Consider the following 21,132-nt stretch of genomic DNA (forward strand, 5'->3'; position numbering starts at 1 on the left):
CTGGGGAAATTGCCATCCCTGAACTCAAGCAGTATTACAGAGCAATAGTGATAAGAGACAGGCAGATAGACCAGTGGAATAGAATTGAAGACCCAGAAATGAACCCACACGCCTATGGGCACTTGATTTTTGACAAAGGAGCCAAAACCATCCAATGGAAAAAAGATAGCATTTTCAGCAAATGGTGCTGGTCCAACTGGAGGTCAGCATGTAGAAGAATGCAGATCGATCCATGCTTATCACCCTGTACAAAGCTTAAGTCCAAGTGGATCAAGGACCTCCACACCAAACCAGATACACTCAAACTAATAAAAGAAAAAGTGGGGAAGAATCTCGAACATATGGGCACTGGAGAAAATTTCCTGAACAAAACACCAATGGCTTATGCTCTAAGATAAAGAATCCACAAATGGGATCTCATAAAACTGTAAAGCTTCTGTAAGGCAGAGGACACTGTGGTTAGGACAAAACGGCAACCAACAAATTGGGAAAAGATCTTTACCAATCCTACAACTGATAGAGGGCTTATATCCAAAATATACAAAGAACTCAACAAGTTAGACCACAAGGAGACAAATAACCCTATTAAAAAATGGGGTTCAGAGCTAAACAAAGAATTCACAGCTGAGGAATGCCGAATGACTGAGAAACACCTAAAGAAATGTTCAACATCTTTAGTCATAAGGGAAATGCAAATCAAAACAACCCTGAGATTTCACCTCACACCAGTCAGAATGGCTAAGATCAAAAACTCAGGTGACAGCAAATGCTGGCGAGGATGTGGAGAAAGAGGAACACTCCTCCATTGCTGGTGGGACTTCAAACTGGTACAACCATTCTGGAAATCAGTCTGGAGGCTCCTCAGAAAATTGGACCTTGAACTATCTGAGGACCCAGCTATACCTCTCTTGGGCATATACCCAAAAGATGCTCCAACACATAACAAAGAACATGTTCCACTATGTTCATAGCAGCCTTATTTATAATAGCCAGAAGCTGGAAAGAACCCAGATGCCCTTCAACAGAGGAATGGATACAGAAAATGTGGTACATCTACACAATGGTACTATTCCCCTATCAAAAACAATGACTTTATGAAATTCATAGGCAAATGGATGGAACTGGAAAATATCATCCTGAGTGAGGTAACCCAATCACAGAAAAACACACATGGTATGTACTCATTGATAAGTGGCTATTAGCCCAAATGCTCGAATTACCCTAGATGCACAGAACAGGTGAAACTCAAGAAGGATGACCAAAATACGAAGGCTTCACTCCTTCTTTCAAAAGGGAACAGAAAGAAGTATTTGTAGCAGTGAATTGTGAATTATTACAGAATTCATAATAGCTTTGATGGAACCATTCTATGTATCCTTTGATGAATGTCTAAAGGACATGTGATCCACAAACACAACAGATTAGAATGCTGTAAAAATGTCAAAATGTGTATGTCTATAAACCTAGCACTTAGAAGTTAGAGGCAATAAGATTAGCAGTTCAGCAAGAATACCCTTGGCAGGGAATAGGGAGGCAAAGTTTAGAACAGGGGCAGAAGGAACACCCATTCAGAGCCTGCCCCACATGTGGCCCATACATATACAGTCACCAAACTAGATAAGATGGATGAAGCAAAGAAGTGCAGGCTGACAGGAACCGCAAGTAGATCTCTCCTGAGAGACACAGCCAGAATATAGCAAATTCATAGGGGAATGTCAGCAGCAAACCACTGAACTGAGAACGGGACCCCCGTTAAAGGAATCAGAGAAAAGACTGAAAGAGCTTGAAGGGGCTTGAGACCCCATATGAACAACAATGTCAACCAACCAGAGCTTCCAGGGACTAAGCCACTACCCAAAGACTATACATGGACTGGGCTCCAACTGCATAGGTAGCAATGAATAGCCTAGTAAGGGCACCAATGGAAGGGGAAGCCCTTGGTCCTGCCAAGACTGAACCCCCAGTGAACGTGATTGTTGTGGGGAGAGCGGTAATGGGTGGAGGGTGGGGAGGGGAACACCCATATAGAAGGGGAGCGGGAGAGGTTGGGGGGGTGTTGGCCTGGAAACCGGGAAAGGGAATAACAATTGAAATGTAAATAAGAGGGGTTGGGGATTTAGCTCAGTGGTAGAAAGCTTGCAAGGCCCTGGGTTCAGTCCCCAGCTCCGAAAAAAAGAAAAAAAAAAAAAAAAAAAAAAGGAAAGAAATGTAAATAAGAAATACCCAATTTAATAAAGATGGAGAGAGAAAAAAGAAATACTGGTTAAAAAAACAAACCCCCCCCCCAAAAAAAAAAAAACCACAATCCTTCCCCTTCAGACCTAACTAAAACCACAAGTGCAGAGCATGAAACAGACAGGATCAAATGCAAACCTCTGAGAAGGGTTATGAGTGACACCAGCCGATGCTCCTGAAAGAGCTGCTCCAGCTTGCACTGGAGATAGTAGTCAGTGTACATTTCCAGTGTGTTCTTAAAGAGGATTCGAGTGCCCATTAAAAGGTGATGAAGCCAATCTGGAACTTGAAAAACTACTCGCCCTGAGGAAAACCAATTGAGAACCAACAGAAATTGATTGTTGCTCAGGAAAACAAATGTATACAAGTAACAGTGGTCATGTTCATGTTTAAATCTGTGGAAGGGCTGTGTATGCAACATGAGGGCAGCTTAATGAAGAACACCGTGGACTGTTAGGCCTTACCTACATACATCAGGTAATCGTAGACTCCATCCACAGTCATCACCTCCATGAAGTAGTTCTGATTTTGTTTTCGCTCTGTGTTTTCAGCGCGGTTTGCATTATTCTTAAATAGATCGTTGAAAAGCTAAAGTATAAGTTGAAATAATAAAGAGGCATATAGCTTATTGCATTTACTGACAGTAAGTAATCACTAAGGTTAAAAGAATACAGCAAAATGACACATTAGGAAAGTTAAAATTTGCTTTCAAAATTTCACATTCGTGACCAAAGCTACAGAAAAAAACCCACATATTTCTCTCAAAATATAACATTAAAGCTTATATTCACTTTTGCCATGAGTTAATTCACTAGCCATAAAGAATCTCCTTTTCCTTGTTTTTCCCCTGGTTTTTGGTTCTTTGCTTTGAGGTGCTTGGATGGTCTAAACCTAGAGCCTCAAGTAAGCCAGGCAAGTGTCCACTCACTAAGCTGCATCTGCCCTCATTTTTATTGTCTTTTCCTTCAGTGAGATGCAGAGACAGAGCAAAGCTATGCAGCCCCAGACTGTCCTCAAACTCACGACTCTCCTCTCTTGGCCTCCCGAGGGCCCGGTTCTACAGGCTTGCTCTGCCACACTTGCCTCCCTTGTGCTACTGCTGCTCGTGGCTCTCTAAGGCAGGGTCTCACTCTTAGCCCCAGCTGGCCCGGAATCCAGAATATAATTCAGGCTGACCTCAAATTCCTGCGTCAGCCCTAAGATGCCCTCCTTTTTCTAACATAAGCCCAAACAAATAAAGTAATTTGTGATGTATGTGAATATATTACCAATAGCTAATTTAAATACTGGTATGATTAGAAGGTCACAAATTGCTCACTAATATGCAGATACAAAAATGTTCACCTTTATACAAAGTTCATTTCTACAGTTCAAGTCCAAAAGAGTTTAATCAATACGAGGAAAAATGTTCTGGGGATTAGCTTAGTCAGACAAGGAAGTGACTAGCATGCATGAAGCTTGGGTTCTGTCCTCAGCACCACACAACCCTGTGTGTGGTGGCACATGACTGTAATCCCAGTGCTCATGAGGTAAATGTAGATGGAGCAGCTCAAGGTTACCTGTTGGCTACAAAGTGAGTTCAAAGCCAGCCTAGACCACGTAAGATCCTATGCCCAAAAGGAAAAAGCAGCTCAACTAATCAAAAATTATGAACAGCAATGACTCTTTATAACAATCAAATATATGTTAGGCAGTTGATTTTAACAAAATCATTGGTTTATTCATTTATGCATACCCATCCAACAAACATTAAGTTCCATGTGCCAGAGGCCATGCAGAGCAGTTAATGCAGACACAACAGAAACTTAACATTAATAGAAACAGATTATGAAATATATAAACCAAAGCCAGGCCTGGTAGTACACACAACTTTAGTCCCAGCACTTAGGAAGCAGAGGCAATGGGGTCTCTGTGCATTAGAGGCCAGCCAAGACTACACACTGAACCCCGCCTGTGGTGTGGTGGGGGTGGGGATGATGGGAGAGAGGATGGGGAGAGAAGATAAGAGAAATACATAGTGGCCACCACAGAGAAAAATGTATCTGACTATATCTGAAGATGAGTCTTCCCCTCCCCATCTAGGTTTGATTTTTCACTAGAAAATACTACTAGTAAATCTAAACAAGAGAGGAGAAAACCTAAGACCCAAAAATCCTAACTACTATACATGTTGCATATCCTGTCTAGTGACTGAACATATCTTAAATAACTCAGGTTCAAAACAACAGCATTTCTTAGCATTGAGGGCTTAGCTAGTGGTAGAATGCCTGCCTGGCAAGCTCCAGGCTGTAGGTTAAAAAAAACAAATATTTTAAGACAAAATAAAAAACCTATCAAGAAAGTTTTTCTACTTTTTTCACCAAAAAGGAGATTAAGTATCTGTATTGTGCTTTGTATATTTGCATTAATAGAACTTACCTGCTGCTAACAGTCTTTCAGATAATTAATCAGGCCTGTAATGCCAGAGTTCATTTAAGTTTTCCTTCTATAAAGGAATATATATTTTAGTAAATATCTCTGCATGTTACAGGTTCTTCTGCTAATTTATTTTCTTCCATGAGGTCAAATGTATAAAGACATGATGACCCATTGCTACATATGACCAAGTTTTCTTACTCTAAAGACCAAGCCACCAGCCAACTTCCAATATGACTAACTTGCCTCAGTTTCCCAAATGTAGTCCTGTATGGAAGAACTCACACTCCAGCATAACTCCTCTTTCCCCATGTTTGCCCCAGGACAGCGCTCTGTGATGGTACCCATCCGAGAGCTAATATTCTGTCACTCACAGATAAGTTTACAGAGCGAAGCCTATCTGGAGAAGATTCTGACATCTTCAGGCGGGTTTTGGGTTTCAACATGAAGGTACATTCAGAATCCAGGAGAGAAGTGGGATTTTCCCAGGTACATGTGTACACTTGTATCTGTCTTTAACTGTCTCTACAGAGCCTCAGCTCTCACACAACGGGGCTGAGAACAACTTATAATGATGACTGAGGAGAGGCAAAAATTGAGGCTCTAGCTTTTCCTCTTGAACCTGTTTTTCTCTATGACATGCTTTTTTTAATGGCATTTCTACATTCAACACAGAAGACCAGGGTGGTAGTGGTTATGGGGGATGTCTTAAGTGCTTTGTCTGAACTGTCTGCAGAAAACAGTGACCCATTACTGAAAGCATAGTAACTTGGAGTGGAAATGTTTTTTTAAATCTAAGAGTAAGCAACGTATTCTTTTAAAAGTCTGGATATGTTTAAACAGAAGATTAGATAAAAAATAAATAGGCTTGGCTGGAGATGAATCAGAGACAGTGGGAGTGGGGACAGAAGACCATAGATGAAGGTTAGAAAATGCTGGAGACAGGATGAGCCAGCACAAGAGCTGAAGGGAGGGCAGTGAGGCAGAGGAAAAGACCAAGGTTGCAGAGGCGACCCAAGAATCGGTCCACAGAGGTAAGAAAAGCCAGGTGGAAAGGCCCCAGCCTGGGCCACTCTGCAGCCTCTCCTCTCCTGCCCAACCCACACCGCCAGCTCACTTCAGCATCTCTCACTGCCTCGTTACCCAACATACACTACCTTCTTGTTGTTTTCAGAGGTAGGGCTGAGAATGGTCAGTTCTGGCCGACTCGGTTTAGGTTTTGGGGATTCACAAGAATTAATGAAACTCATGATGAAAGGTTCCAAATGCTGACCTTTCTGTGGGACAGAGGAGATACATACTTTTATTATCGCAGAAGCCACCGTAGTTTGTCAGTAATTAAATACATGTCAGTATCATTTATAAATATACACTAATCCATATCTCACCTCCTTCATTAGTTTCCCAGGAACCGACTTTATAATTTTTCCTGCAGTTAAAAATAAAATATTAATTTTATGAAAGAATAACATACTGTTCAATTGTTTACATGAATATCTCACTAGGTAGTGTTAAACAGAAAACAGTCAAGTAAAAAGCCAAAGTATAAAATATAATTCTTTATTTCTCACTTGAACAGAAATTTACAATAAAGGTGATACCCCAAACTATTTGAGACACGTTTGAGATTTACTATAAAAATTAAGCCATGAGGCTATATACAGACGGTATCTAAGAAGCTCACTGCTATATAAAAATACAGTAAGAGATGGCAGTAATTCTCTGCTCTGCTCTGAGGTCTCACTAACATTCGCTAATTTGTTCACTCGTTTGTTCACTACTCCCCTCCTGTTCCCCTTCCCTTTTGTCCTTGTGCTGGCACCAAACCTAGGGCCTTTTCATGTTGGGCAAATGGTCTACCAATAGCTTCACACTTTGCCCAGAAAAATTCTCTGAAAATGTCTCAACGGGGCCGGAGAGACAGATGAGTGGTTTAGAGAACTTGTTGCTCTTCAGAGGACCTGAATTTGGTTCTAAGTCCAAGTTGAGTGGCTTACAAAGGGATCTGATGGCCTTTCCTGGCCTTTGTGAGTACCTGTACACATAGCAGGCAGACACACATATACATGCACACACACACACACACACACACACACACACACAGACATATACATGCTTACAAGTCAGAAAGTTTTAAAGGTGCTTTTAAAACATTTTAAACAATGATGAATATATCATACTTAAAAACACACTAGAGATAGTCAAACGATTAAGAATATTTTGAGAAACATTCAAGCTATTGGAATAGTTTATATTCTGAATTTTTAGATTAAAATTTTCTATCCTAGAAGGCATATCGGCACACTCCTGTCACTACAGTGACTGTGGCAGGAGAATTAAGAATTCAAGGACATCCTAGACTATGTAGCAAGACCCCTTCTCCAAAACAAGGAGAAAGAAAATACATTTTACAAATTGCTTATTGTTTGTATCTCCAGGTTCCCTTATCAAAAATGCTAAACATCTGAACACTTTATCAAGTATTTAGAAAAATAACCTCAAATTAGTCAAAATTGTCAAATACAACTTAAATTTCTTTTAGAGGGAAAAAAACTACTCAGATGAGTCTATTTACTAAAGTTCCGCATACAATGAGTGATGACTGTGTACATCTGCATCTGCTGAAACACTATCACTTATTTCTTTATATGCATAGCTAAGAATGGGGCTAAGAAATTTGTTGCTAGGTGATTTTGTGCACAAACTTCAAAGAGTACACTTACACAAACTTAGGACAGCTCAAGTCCCTATCTTTTTTTTAAAAAATTTATTTTAATTATGAGTACACTGTAGCTGTTCTCAGACACACCAAAAGAGGGCATCAGATCCCATTACAGATGGTTGAGAGTCACCATGTGGTTGCTAGGAATTGAACTCAGGACCTCTGGAAGAGCAGTCAGTGCTCTTAACTGCTGAGCCGTCTCTCCAGCCCTGATATAATCTTATAGGACCAGTCTCACTTTTACAATCTATCACTGAGTAAAGCACTGTTATGATTTTATTTGAATATACAAATATACTCAAGGATATTACTAGCTAACCGTGTTCTGTGATAGAATAAGTGGCTAGAAGTGACCAGGAAAATAATCAGGATAACATATCTCTAACAGCAAAAGAAGTCCTTTGGAATTTGTCACTTGGCCATACTATCAAAACTATTTCTATATCAGTTTTCAACTTATCCTCTTATACATGTTTCTCACAAAAGACTTACCAAGATTTACATCTGGAAGTATCTTATCCAGAAACTGTGTCTCCCCACCATTGGGAGAGAGGAAGTCAGCCAGAAGCTGGCTGTTACTCAGCTCTGGGTGCTGCACAAGTTTCTTCAATGAACAGAAATAGAGAAGGAAAACGGATTAGAAATCTAGAAGGAAAATCAAAACTACTCTAAAATAGTTATAAACAAACAAAAAGCAAAACAAGGCACCAAAACGTGTTCCCTATTCTAACCAAATGACTTTTAAGCTAATTCTATTAGCCACTGAATAATTTACATTGCTTAGGGATATATTTTGTAAATAATTATGCAGTTTGTGTAAAACAACATATATATATGGAGAAAATGGAAGTCAGTTCTAAGTTGCGAATGGTGAGAGTTGATCCCAGGAAACCAAATAGCAAAGGGCTGATGTGATGAAGTGAGAAGGGCAGTTCCCAAGCTAAGTTCAGCATAAAATCAGAGTCCAAAATTCTTAGGTTGTATTTAATTTTTTATACCAAAATTTTTCCTTCTTTTAAATCTCTCACATCAAGTTTTTAATTAGCAAAAAACTAATTAACACTCTCTCCAGGAAATATCTAGCATTTTATAGATCACTAATTTTAAAAAACGAATACTGAGGGTCACAAATCTAGCTCAGTTTGGCTGGCATGTGCAAACGCCTGAGTCTGATCCTCAGTACCATCAAACAGCAATGCAAACAATATATATTCCTGTCAAAATTCTCTAATCTGTCTAAGGCCCAGATGTGCTATGTGCTATGTAGGCAGGCCTTGAACTGAGAACATCCTGCCTCCACCTCTCAAATGCTTGGATTAAAGACATGTGCCACCGTGACCAGCCAAAAGTTCACTTTAAAATCCACATAGAAAAAGGTATGTTTTAATTCTATGCAAGGATAGGTTATTACAGAGCAAAGCATGCATGTACAAGACCCATCTGCATATCCATGTTTACTGTGATATTATACACAATAGCCAAGCTATCAGACAAAGTGTTATCAAAAGATAAATGGATAAGAAAATTTATGTATGCATGGTACTGTTTCATTTGGTTACAAAATCAAAGTGATGTCACTTGCAAGAAAATGGATGGAATTGGAATCATCATGTTAAGCAAAATAAGCAATGTCCCAGAAAGACAAATACTGTGTATTTTCTCTCCTAGAGTCTAGGTTTTTTTTTTAAAGACATGAAATGGAAAAGGGCTCTTTGGAAGAGCACAACAATCAGGGGTGGGGAAGGGAAAAAAAAAACAAACAGATATGAAGGACGTGAATATGATCAAGATACATCGTCCACTCACGTGGAAACGTCGTAACAGAACATTATTGTGCACAATAAATGTATGCTACTAAAGAGGGAGGAAATAAATGAGAAAAACAGAAAACCAGCACATGCACATAAGGGAAGAGCAGCAAACTGGAGTTATCAGTGTCTCAGTGAAGCGTGAGAGCTGGCACTGTACCTGTAGATACTCCTGAAACTCCTCTCTCTTCGACTTTAAAAACTCGTAGTTCTTGGGGCCAATGATCCTTTTGGATGGCAGCTGAGCATCGGGAAATGTGCCTGAAGTCGGTGCATAAAGTTCTCACTATTTCAGCTGTTTTTAAACACTTAAACTACCATGAAGATTCAGATTTGCCATACTGCCTTGTAGAAATGTGACATTATGTTTTCCATAATCTTCACACACTTGAAGGTTAGAAATTCAGACCAAAAAGTCTCCTGCTATCTAAAATATTATTCTCCCAAACATTCTATCAAGTTTTTACATTTCTACATGAGTAAAAGTGCTTTAAAAAGCTGCTTTGAGTCCATGAGATGTGGAAGAGGCCTTAACGGAGTGGGCAGGGACTAGCATAACAGGTAGTCTTAGGGTGGGGCAGGAATACCAAGGGGAAAAGATATAAGCAAGAATAAGGGCAGGGTTGGGAGATCACTTAAACAAAATTACTAATAGAAGAACAAACTTTGTGAAAACCCACTTCTTTGGCCAGACAGTAGTGGTGCTCACCTTTAACCCCAGCACTGAGAAGACAGAGACAAGTGGTCTCTAAGTTCGAGGCCAGCCTGATCTACAGGGTGAGTTACAGAACAGCAGGGCTACACAGAGAAACCCTGTTCTCAAAAACAAAATTTAAAAAAAAAAAAAAAACAGGAAAAAAAAGCCACTACTTTGAAGCTAATATGAAAAGGCTTGAATGGAGGTGCCCTGTATGAGTGGACAGTGCTGTTCCTAAAGGCAATCAGTTATTTACAAAAAACATCAGGCAGGGAGAGGATGGCTCCCTATGAACTACTGGTCAGGGAGGTCCCTGGGGTTGACAGACAACACAGGCCATTATCAATATTGTGGGTTGTCTACCACAACTAGATGCTAAGACTTTATTGCTGAAGACACAGCACACTGTTTTAAATGTGTGTTTTGCCTGCACACATGCATATGCCCCTTGGGTATGCCTGATGTCATACAGACATTACCATACGGATACTGAGAATTGAACCCTGGGCTTTTAAGCAAGCAGTAGTGCTCTCTAGCTCTGGTACAACACACTTTGGTTGAGGACAAAGAAAAAACAACTGGGAAACTTCCTTCCTGCTATCTAGCTTTCATCGAGCCAAACTGTACTTGTACTATATAGGCTACCGGAAGAGAAAGACCTCAACGGTCTTACCGAGTGCTGGGTACTACATGCCTTAATATCTAACATGTACCTACTGACACAATAAGGCATGACTTTTATGGGGATAAAGAGTACTGGATCTGAGGCCTATTCCACAGGAGGGAATTTGTGCCTGAGATTATAGATCAAGTGAAAAGCTTATGATTGGGAGGTCAAAGGTCCTAGGCTAGAACCTACTACCAAAGCTTTGCTACGTGGTTATGTTATCAAGCCACCCTCTACATATTTGTGTTTATACCATACTCAACCTTGGTCAAAGAAGCTTCTTTTTATAGTGGGCAGCAATCAATACAGTGATGCATCAGCAGTCCAAGTGCTGGGAATAAGTGACTATGTGACTAGAGTGCTCAGCTCTAAGAGGGATGACTGTTTCAATCCCTCCCCTCCTACCTGGGAGTGCAGGGAACGTCATAGAAGAAGGACATAAAGAAGAAAAGCTGGAGGACAGGGGAGAGTGCCATCAAGTGCTGTCTTCTGGACAGGGAATGGACCTGAACTTATGAATTCACAACTGCTGTGGGTGCCTACATAAAATCAGGTCAGTAAAAATCCCAGCACAGATTGAGGAAGGGATGGCATCCCATCACTAACTGAAAAACTATCGGCAGCTGATGGTTGCCAAAACAGTTGATTTTCTTTGTGAGTATGGCCATTGGTTGGTTGCCCACACTTCAGAGGATGACCCCGCAGCAGTGTGAGTGTGAATGGCACAGACTAGTAGCACAAACTGGGCTCACTGAGTTACAAAACAAACGAAGACATAAGGTGAGTGACATAGGGTGTGTTGTGGAACAGGAGAGGGGGTAAATCAAGATACATTGTGTGCATGTATAAAATTGAAAAGCAATAATTAGAAACGGTTTTTAAAACATTATAATATTAATTTGAAATAAGTGGGAATCTATTAGATAAAGTATCAACAAGGAAATATACACTATCTTATGAGGGGAAAAATGTAGCATTTTGTCCATTTTAAACACTCTTAAAAACAAAATTTTAAAATAATAGATATGCTTTTTTTCAGTCAGGCTGACACTAGCAATTTTACAAAAAGAATTCAATCAGTTTTACTTGATATAGGCGGCCTTTGTTTTGTTTTGTTTTTGTTTTTCGAGACAATGTTTCTTTGTGGAGCCCTGGCTGACCTGGAACTAGCTCCATAGACAAGGCTGGCCTTGAACTCAGAGATCTGCCTCCTGAATGCTGGGATTAAAGGTGTGCACCACCACTACCACCTGGCTCAAAACAGGAGTTTAAAGTATGGAGTAAATTATCTTCTTTCAGCCTTAAATCAAAACCCAAAGTTCTCAGAGAAACAATAGACAAGGGAACCATGCACCTGACTGGCACAAGCCTGTATACAAGCTCACACTCAAACTCCAAGCAAAACTATGCAGTAAGAGTGTGTGTTCCTTTATTTTCCTATAATCACCTCATCAAGGACTCAGTTCTAGGGTAAAGAAGGCCTGTGGCCCCGTCAATTCAGAGTCAACATGAATTAGGAGACTCTCCACAAAGCTTTCCTGGTATTAAAAAATTTAGGATACAATAAAAAAAGAAAGAAAAAAACCTCATCAACTTAATTGCAAAGTGGCTAGAAATGTTAACTAAAACAAATGGGTTATGAATAAGGAAAGCTGGAACAAAAAAGAAGTCTTCTTTAACAATTGACCTACCAATGAAAGAAACAAATTACAGGCTTCATTGCTGTATCTAAAACTAAGAAAACAGTTCATGGCTAACAGCAGGAACATGGATACTTAACACAACTAAAATGCCAATTCTTTGCCACATCAATATAATAAACAAAAAGTAAACTAAATAGTACTTTTTATAATATACAAACAGTTGCCTTTAAACTCTTATCATTAAAAACAAAGTCAATGCACACTGTAAAAACTTTAGATATAGATAAGAAAAAAAACTAGAAAACCAACATTCTTATTTCAACAGAACTATATACAACTATCAACATCAACTGGTACACTTAAAGTAAAAAAATCTGGAATAAGAACTTTTAAGAAGGCCAATCGTTGAATTATGTGTTTTATAAATGAGCCACATACCGTGAAATTCTGTTAGTTTTGATTCAAGTACATAGAATTCAAGATATCTTCTATAGACAGACCAATGTTCAGGCTCATGTCCAACTGTAAATTAAAAACAAGCAAATTTATAACATGCTACAAAATGTAAAACATTAATAATACTAAAATGGAGGATATTACATTGTGATGTTTATTTTAGGTATCACATAATCATATTTCATCCCATACTTTAATTCTAAATTATCTAGAAGAGATTGATAAATTTCATTTTTTATGATGTCAAAAAACAGGTGGTTTTCGATAATAGAATCATAAAGCTGTCAGGAATTTTTAAAAGTATACAATTGCTATTTTTAAAATTTATAAATTATTTATTTTTGTGTGTTTTGTGTGTTGATTAGTATATTTTCACTTTTTTTTTTTTTTTTTTTTTTTTTTTGGTTTCTTGAGAACAGGGTTTCTCTGTGTAGTCCTGGTTGTTCTGGAACTTGCTCTGTATATCAAGCTAGTCTCAAACTCAAGAGATCTGCCTGTTTCTGTGTCTGTCTCCTAAGCAGAAGACAGCTTCTGGGAGTCAATTTTCTCTTTCTACACGTGGGTTTCAGAGTTCTAAGTCAGGCTGCCAAACTTGGCAGCAAGCACCTTCTCTTACCCTGAGTCATTTCACCAGCCTGTAAGACCTGGAAACTCAACTTCCCTGCCCAAAGAAATCAGTGCAGCAAAGGTTGAAAACGCAGGTCATGCCTCCTGAGGCCTCTGTAATGCTCATGACAACAGTTGCTTTTTAGACTTGGTTTACATTTTAATTATTAGGCCAAATTTTTAAAAATAGGGCATAGAAATTAAAAATGTTTGTCCAAAAAGTCAGTATATGGCCAGTCCACATGAGGCCCCGAGCACAAATCAGAGTACAGTCAGGACAATGACCTTGCTGTGCCATCATTAAATAAACACTGCCCCTGACCTGGACCGAGTCAGAGCCTGCCTGCTACATAGTTATGACAGGAAGCACCACAGCCAGCTACTGGGAATCATCTGCTCCTCACTCTGTACTCCGTGTTCCTGATCTAGAATTAGTTTCACTGCTACTCAGTTAACGTAGTCTAAAAACCGCTGCCGTTCCCTTTCTTACCTTACAGACGCTTCCCCTTCCTGAGTGTTTAAGTTTCTATTGTCAGTCCTAAAATGTTCAAGACTTTGTGTGCCCTTTTACACTGGATGTGTTTCCTTTTACACTCAACCAAGCCGAGTGGCAATGGTTACTGTGCTGTCAGTGCTATCCACTTCTCGATTACAACCACACCTGAGACAGTCAAAGGACAGACAGCAAAAAGGAAGACAATTGGGAGAGTTGTGTCTAATCATGATTCATGCAATTCTATTTAGCCATTGACAAAGTGGGGTGGGAGTAGGAAGGTGGGACAGATGCGGGAGGGGAAAACACATGATCAAAATATATTGTACGAAAAACTAAATTTAAAAAATGGTTAAAATTCAAAGAAAAGAATGTGGAATGAAAAGGCTGTTAAAACTGGTATGATACAAGAGCTGGAGAGACGGCTCAGGACAGCTGATGACCCAAGCTTGATAGCTGGGAACCATAGGGTAGAAGGAAGACCAATGTCCACAGTGACCTCTCTATGTGGGCCATCTACTTACATACACACTACTGTGGTAAGTAAGTTCATGTAATATTCAGTGTAGTGGTAAATGTATCAATAATAACTAAGCACAATAATTAATGATGATGGCAACCAAACAGTAAGAAGAAGGACCAGAGACAGGGCTCAGTGGCTGCCACCACTGGCTGCTCTTCCTGATGACCCGGGTTTGGTTCCCAGCACCCACAGGGTGGTTTATAACCACTCGTAACTCCAGTTATAGGCCAGGCACATACATATAAACATACAGGCAAAACTCTAACACACAAGATAAAAATAAATAAATCTTAAAAAGCAAAATAAGGGCACCAGTGGAAGGGGAAACCCTTGGTCCTGCCAAGACTGAACCCCCAGTGAACGTGATTGCTGGGGGAGGGTAGTAATGGGGGGGAGGATGGGGAGGGGAAGCCCATATAGAAGGGGAGGGCGGGGGTTAGGGGGATGTTGGCCTGGAAACCGGGAAGGGGAATAACAGTCGAAATGTAAATAAGAAATACTCAAGTTAATAAAGATAAAAAAAAAAAAGCAAAATAATAAAAGAACTTCATGTAAGATTCCTTGTTGGGCTCTAAGGTACCTATCAGGAACCCATTCAGTGTGGGCTGAACAAATGAGCTAAGTGATAACAGGTGACCCAGGAAACAGTAAGCTTTCATTCTGTGTCTGTTCTGGACACGATCAATAGTTACACACAACAAGTTTACACTCAGTAAAGACAGACACATGGACATCTTAAAAAGGCTCAGAACTTTTACCTGCTCGCCTATCGTTTCTTTCAACATCAATACAAAACACAGGAATTCTCTCCTTCTTCTCCTTCCTTTCAGAGGAGGGATCCTCAAAAAAGTCTACATACGGAATGCTAATTTTCCACGCGGCGAGGTTCCGAGGAGTGTTAGGTGTGCTCACGGCTTCTACAGGAGAGTCATCCTCCAGTACCACAATTCCTTCTTCAATCTGGAAAAGGTTACCATGCTGAACTCATGCTTCCCATACATCCTACACTATAGCATGCGAGACGACCGTCAAGTAGTGGATTAATTTGATTTCTTTAACTTAGGAAAATAGGTGATATAGAATTTTCTTATGAAAAGTAAAGATAAAATGTTAAACTTGGGTAGAGGAGGAGTAGAGGAGGGGACTAGGAGGAGAGGGGGGAAAGAAAACTGTGGTCTGGCATAAAATTAATTAATTAATTAGCTAATTAATTAACTTTAAAACTGGTACACTGAGCAAGCTCTCAGCATGACCCCCGTGCTGCATATCATTTGTGGCCAAAGTATAAAAGGAAGTAGAGAGGAGGCACATCAGAGATGGTGGCAAATATTTAAAAGAGGCAAATAAAAAAGTTCAAATATGAAGATAAATAAAAATCCTTCAGGTCAGAGTACAGAGGTTCACAGATGACCCCACGCCTTGATGCAGTGACACAGATGAGCTGCACCTGTGACGTATGCCTGCCCCATGGTAGCACAGCCTTTCTCAAGTTTGGCAATGTATTTCTGCAATGACCCATGAAACAATTTTGAAAAGTAACTCTATTCCTGAAAACATTTACTTCAACTAATATTTTAAACAGAAAAGGCAGTCTAAATATAGTCACTGTAACAGTAAAGAAGATACAATTTGGAAAAAAATGTACTTCTACAGAATTAGGTTTTTTTCTTTTTTCTTTTCTTTTATTAGAAATTTTCTTTACATTTCAAATGTTATCCCCTTCCCTGGTTCCCCTCTGGAAACCCTCTATCCCATCCCCCCCCCCTCCTTCTATAAGGTGCTCCCCCACCTTTGTTTTCTGTATGTGGAACAACCCTGGCTGTTCTGGAACTGCATGTAACCAGGATGACCTTGAACTCACATAGATGCATTAGCTTCTGCCTCCTAAGTGCTTGGATTACCATTCCTGGTGAATTTAGATTTCTTATCTCCTTGCTTCTAAAATCACAAACGTCTATAATTTCATTTAATATCTAAAAGCAAAATAATTCCTTTTAAAAAGAACTACCTATAAGCATAGTTCATTTACATCTTTCTGAGTCTCTGGGCACCTAGACATCTATTAGTCATGTTATGTTAAAGGGGACAATTAGTATAAATAATACATTCATCTGATTTATGTGTCTGCTTTTTAAGACAGGGTATCTAAGCCACATGGCCTAGGCTGGCTTCAGGAGGATGCCGAGATTATGGGTAGATACCACAATACCTAGGCAAAATGTTAATAAAGGAAACTAAGTATTTTTTGTTTTGTTTTGTTTCAAAGACTGTGGGAAGTAAAGCTGACAGAAATAAAAGGCTAGCTGAGCTTCTCAACCTAAGAAATAGTAAAAGTCAAGAAAAAGGTCCCGCAGAGCTCAGCAGCCAAGACGTGTGACTTCACTGAGGACCAGAACACACAATTCAAGGAGGCTTTCCAGTTGTTTGACCAAACGGGCAACGGCAAGACCCTGTACAGCCAGTGCGGGGATGTGATGTGGGCCCTGGGCCAGAACTCTACCAACACAGAGGTGCTCAAGGTCCTGGGAACCCCAAGAGCGATGAGATGAGTGTGAAGGTGCTGGACTTTGAGCACTTCCTGCCCACACTACAGACCGTGGCCAAGAGCAAGCACCAGGGAACCTACGGGGATTTTGTTAAAGGCCTTTGTGTGCTTGACAAGGAAGGGAACGGCACTGTCATGTCCTAGTCACACTGGGCGAGAAGATGGCAGAGGAAGAAGCAGAGATGGCAGGGCATGAGGACAGCGACGGTTGCATCAGCTATGAAGAGCTCGTCCAGATGGTGCTGAATGGCTGAGGACATTTATGTACCCTGAGCCTGCTCCTTGCCCAGTGTGAGATTCCTGTGTGGCCCCAGAGGCTCCCTTATCACAGCGCCTTGCCCGTCTGGTTTCTTTTGGATGATGTTTGCCTTCACCAAATAAAATTTGCTCTCTTTGCAAAAAAAAAAAAAAAAAAAAAGAAAGAAAGAGAGAGAGAGAGGGGGGGGGGGAGGGGGGAAGAGTAAAGTCTCCTATGTTTACCTTTCCAATATGCACTTACCTGTCAGGTTATTGAAGGTTATACTAGGTTCCAGAAATTTATCAGTAAATTAGTTTTGAACTTGGACAAAAAGCATATTTTCAGATAGATAGTTCCAATAATTTTGCCATTGCTATTTTGAGACAAGGTCTCACTTCAGCTCTGGTTGGCCTTGAACACGATTCTCCTGCCTCAGCCTGACACAATCTTACAAACCAGGCTTTCATTCCTTAGGCAGTTACCTAAGTGATATATAACCGTATCTCGTGTCCACACAGCTATGGTATATCTATGAGCCTTGGTAGTGTGCTCCAACATGCACAGTGTGGTAGAGTGGGCACAGTGCTTACTACAGGAAAGGACTGTTCTTACTGCCTCATACAGACTGATTCCCTAACTGTACCCCAAGTATGACAGACAGGAAGGTCCCCTTTCACATTGTAAAGGAAGGAAACCACAACAAAACTAGGCAATTTGCCTAAACTCACATAACAAGCAGGTATCACTGCCAAATATCATTTTGACTTTTCAAATCACAAGCCAGGGAGACTAGCAATTCCCAGGAAACGAGTCTCAAGGTCCCACAGCTCCTAACCAGCACAGTATTGTGTGTGGCCAGTGATAGATCAGCGGTATGGCCTACTCCGTCTTCTAAACTCTAAGTAGCATCATCCTTAGTACCCTCCCACTTGTGCTTTCTTTGGAAATAATACAGTGACTTGACTATGTTCACTAATAATCACTTCAAAATAACTAGTTCAGAACATTGTAGTGGGATTTTAATCCAGCAACATGGCTACTCTGACTGGTATACAGGCACGCCCTTAGTACTCACCTTTAATCCCAAATAAAGAAGATAAAATTAATTTGTAGAAGAAAGCAGCCATGCTTGAAAGTGATGACTAATTGAGTGGCAAAGTAACAAATCAGAGAAAAATTTGAGACTAGGAAATGCCCAGCTCTCATGAGAAGAGAGAGGAAAGGGAAGCTACTTAGAAGAGAGCAGTGCCGAGAAGGGGGACAGTCTTACTGGGAGAGGTGTACAGAGACAGGTGGCAGACAAAACAAGCTGGACACAGGTGAAGACAGAACCAGCCAGAGAATGAGGACCCAGAAGATTACAGCAGATTGGCAAAGTTAGTGTGAGGCCACGCAGAGCAACTCAGCCAAAAGCGGGAGAAACCAACGTGAATCAGTCAGTTTGAAGAAGAGTTTAGAGCCAGAACAGATGAGTTACCAGCTAACTAGAGCTCAGAAAGAGCTGGAAAGGGTGAGCTTGTTCAGCAGTGAGTCTCGGAGGCTGAAAACATTCTAGGCCTAGAGTACATTGTACGGAGGCCAGCAGCCTCCAAGACTAGGCCTAGGTTAGCAGATGGGGGCAGTGGGCCTCAGAGGTCACAATGAAATTAAATCGGGTGAATAAAAGTTACTTTTACAGAATATCTTGAATGTTTTCAAAATGAAAAAAGAAAAGCATCAGGAGTCAGGCATACCAATTACCCTGATCACAGAGTGCACCATGCCTGATAAATGGCACCTTAGTGCTCTGGCCTCCACACATGCACCTACATATATGGATCACTTACACATATATATTGCTTATACTCTATACTATAAATTTGTAAAATCGCCATGTGATAATCAAATAATATATTCAAAATAATAATAACAATAACAGTATTAAGGGCACAAAGAGAAAATGCTTGGTTCTATTGGTAGCTTAAGGAAAGGTTTATGAACATCAGGTGAATTTTAAAAGGTGATTGTCAAGTTTTCTGTGTAGAGAATAGAAGAAAAGAACCATGAAGTGGGACTGCATGTGCAAAGTCACAGAAAGGCACAAAAGCAGGAGGAGGGAAGTACAAATACACGTGAACGAGGTGTCTTGTCAAACGGCCTAGGATGAGGCCTGGAGCCTAAAGTTCCACAGTGTAAGCTGTGGGAAATTAAGGCTTCTAATAACTACACAAACAGGGGCTGGGGATTTAGCTCAGTGGTAGAGCGCTTACCTAGGAAGCGCAAGGCCCTGGGTTTGGTCCCTAGCTCCGAAAAAAAAAGAACCAAAAAAAAAAAAAAACACAAACAACCCTGAAGTGTACGGCTGGGAAGAGATAACATCAGGACTGAAACAAAAGCCCAGTGAAAAGTCAGTGAAGGGCTAGCGGGATGCCTCTTTCAAGGACCTCTTTCAAGGAAGTGCCTGCCTAGCAAGCAAAAGAACCTAAGTTAAATCCACAGAACCTGTATAAAAGACCTGCGAACCAGGCATGGTTTCCTATGCTGTTAGTCCCAGCACTCGAGAGGCCAGGCAAAGCCAACCTGACTCTACATAATGAGAACCAGGCCAGCCAGGGCTACACAGTAAGACAGACCCTGACTGACTGACTGACTGACTGACTGACTGACTGATTTTTGTGTCTGTTTTGAGACAGGGCCTCACTATGTAGCTCTGTCTGTCCTGGAACTCACTCTGTACAACCACGATAGTCTCAAACTTAGAAATTTCCCTGGCTCTGCCTTCTGAGTAATGGGATAAAAGGTATGCACCACTATGCCAGAGTGACAAATTCTGTTTACAAAAAAAGAAAAAAAGTTGTGCACAGTGGTGAAGGCTTATAGTCCCCACACTAGGGAGGGAGACATTTGCAGATCCTTGGGTCTCAATGGCATGTCAGTCTAACCTACTTGATGAGATCAGGTCAGTGAGAGACCTTGTCTCAAATACATAGGAAGGAAGGAAGGAAGGAAGGAAGGAAGGAAGGAAGGAAGGAAGGGAGGGAGGGAGGGAGGGAGGGACGGAGGGAGGAAGATGCCTTATAAAGGGGCTTGCTGCTAAGCCTGGTGATCACCAGGACTCACATGGTGGCAAGGAGAGAAGTGACTCCTGCCAAGTTGTCCTCACATGTACAACACATACACACACTCTCAGGGTGGAAAACAAAGCGGTGCACCATGCCTGATGAATGGCACTTTCCTTAGTCCTCTAGCCTCCACACACATGTACACACATATCCATACAAACATACATACACATACACATGCACCCACTCCATACACATGTGCACTCCAACACACACACACACACACACACACACACACACACACACACACACACACACACACAGAGTAGTGAATTGTCTGACTACTAGAAATGCCTTTGCTTACTTTCTGTAGTAAGCAACAAGGGGGTCTAAGGAAAGGGTTTTGGTTTTTTTTGGTTTTTTGGGGGTTTTTTTGGTTCTTTTTTTCGGAGCTGGGGACCGAACCCAGGGCCTTGCGCTTCCTAGGCAAGCGCTCTACCACTGAGCTAAATCCCCAACCCCAAGGAAAGGGTTTTAATGGGGTAAGTTCACCGAAACTACAAAACCAATGATAAGAATGAACATGTCCAACAGATTGGGAAAAGATCTTTACCAATCCTACAACAAATAGAGGCCTTATATCCAAAATATACAAAGAACTCAAGAAGTTAGACCACAGGGAAACAAATAACCCTATTAAAAAATGGGGTTCAGAGCTAAACAAAGAATTCACAGCTGAGGAATGCCGAATGGCTGAGAAACACCTAAAGAAATGTTCAACATCTTTAGTCATAAGGGAAATGCAAATCAAAACAACCCTGAGATTTCACCTCACACCAGTGAGAATGGCTAAGATCAAAAACTCAGGTGACAGCAGATGCTGGCGAGGATGTGGAGAAAGAGGAACACTCCTCCATTGTTGGTGGGATTGCAGACTGGTAAAACCATTCTGGAAATCAGTCTGGAGGTTCCTCAGAAAATTGGACATTGAACTGCCTGAGGATCCAGCTATACCTCTCTTGGGCATATACCCAAAAGATGCC

At 40.8% G+C, this 21,132-nt stretch overlaps 1 protein-coding gene and 1 pseudogene across 15 annotated transcripts in view; one reads left to right on the top strand and one right to left on the bottom strand.

The window, feature by feature from the left end:
• The window catches only part of Snx14 (sorting nexin 14), a 224,519-nt gene that overhangs the window by 152,191 nt on the left and 51,196 nt on the right, over nucleotides 1-21,132 (bottom strand). For 14 of the 15 annotated variants that reach the window (XR_010053970.1, XR_010053971.1, XR_005487837.2 and 11 more), the window contains 8 exons: nucleotides 15,024-15,225; nucleotides 12,626-12,709; nucleotides 9,341-9,441; nucleotides 7,865-7,976; nucleotides 6,039-6,079; nucleotides 5,808-5,927; nucleotides 2,700-2,823; nucleotides 2,374-2,538 (listed from right to left, as the gene is read on the bottom strand). Coding sequence is in view for 8 of the 15 variants with exons in the window: in XM_039081534.2 (XP_038937462.1) it covers nucleotides 2,374-2,538; nucleotides 2,700-2,823; nucleotides 5,808-5,927; nucleotides 6,039-6,079; nucleotides 7,865-7,976; nucleotides 9,341-9,441; nucleotides 12,626-12,709; nucleotides 15,024-15,225 (949 nt within the window). In the remaining 7 variants the exon portion in view is untranslated. Of the gene's footprint in view, nucleotides 1-2,373; nucleotides 2,539-2,699; nucleotides 2,824-4,653; nucleotides 4,721-5,807; nucleotides 5,928-6,038; nucleotides 6,080-7,864; nucleotides 7,977-9,340; nucleotides 9,442-12,625; nucleotides 12,710-15,023; nucleotides 15,226-21,132 lie in introns of those variants that run through there. The other variant, XM_039081537.2, reaches the window with a different exon arrangement.
• On the top strand, nucleotides 16,563-19,579 carry LOC134480214 (myosin light polypeptide 6-like; annotated as a pseudogene).

Source organism: Rattus norvegicus, chromosome 8, assembly GCF_036323735.1.
Source record: "Rattus norvegicus strain BN/NHsdMcwi chromosome 8, GRCr8, whole genome shotgun sequence".
Taxonomy (NCBI): Eukaryota; Metazoa; Chordata; class Mammalia; order Rodentia; family Muridae; genus Rattus; species Rattus norvegicus.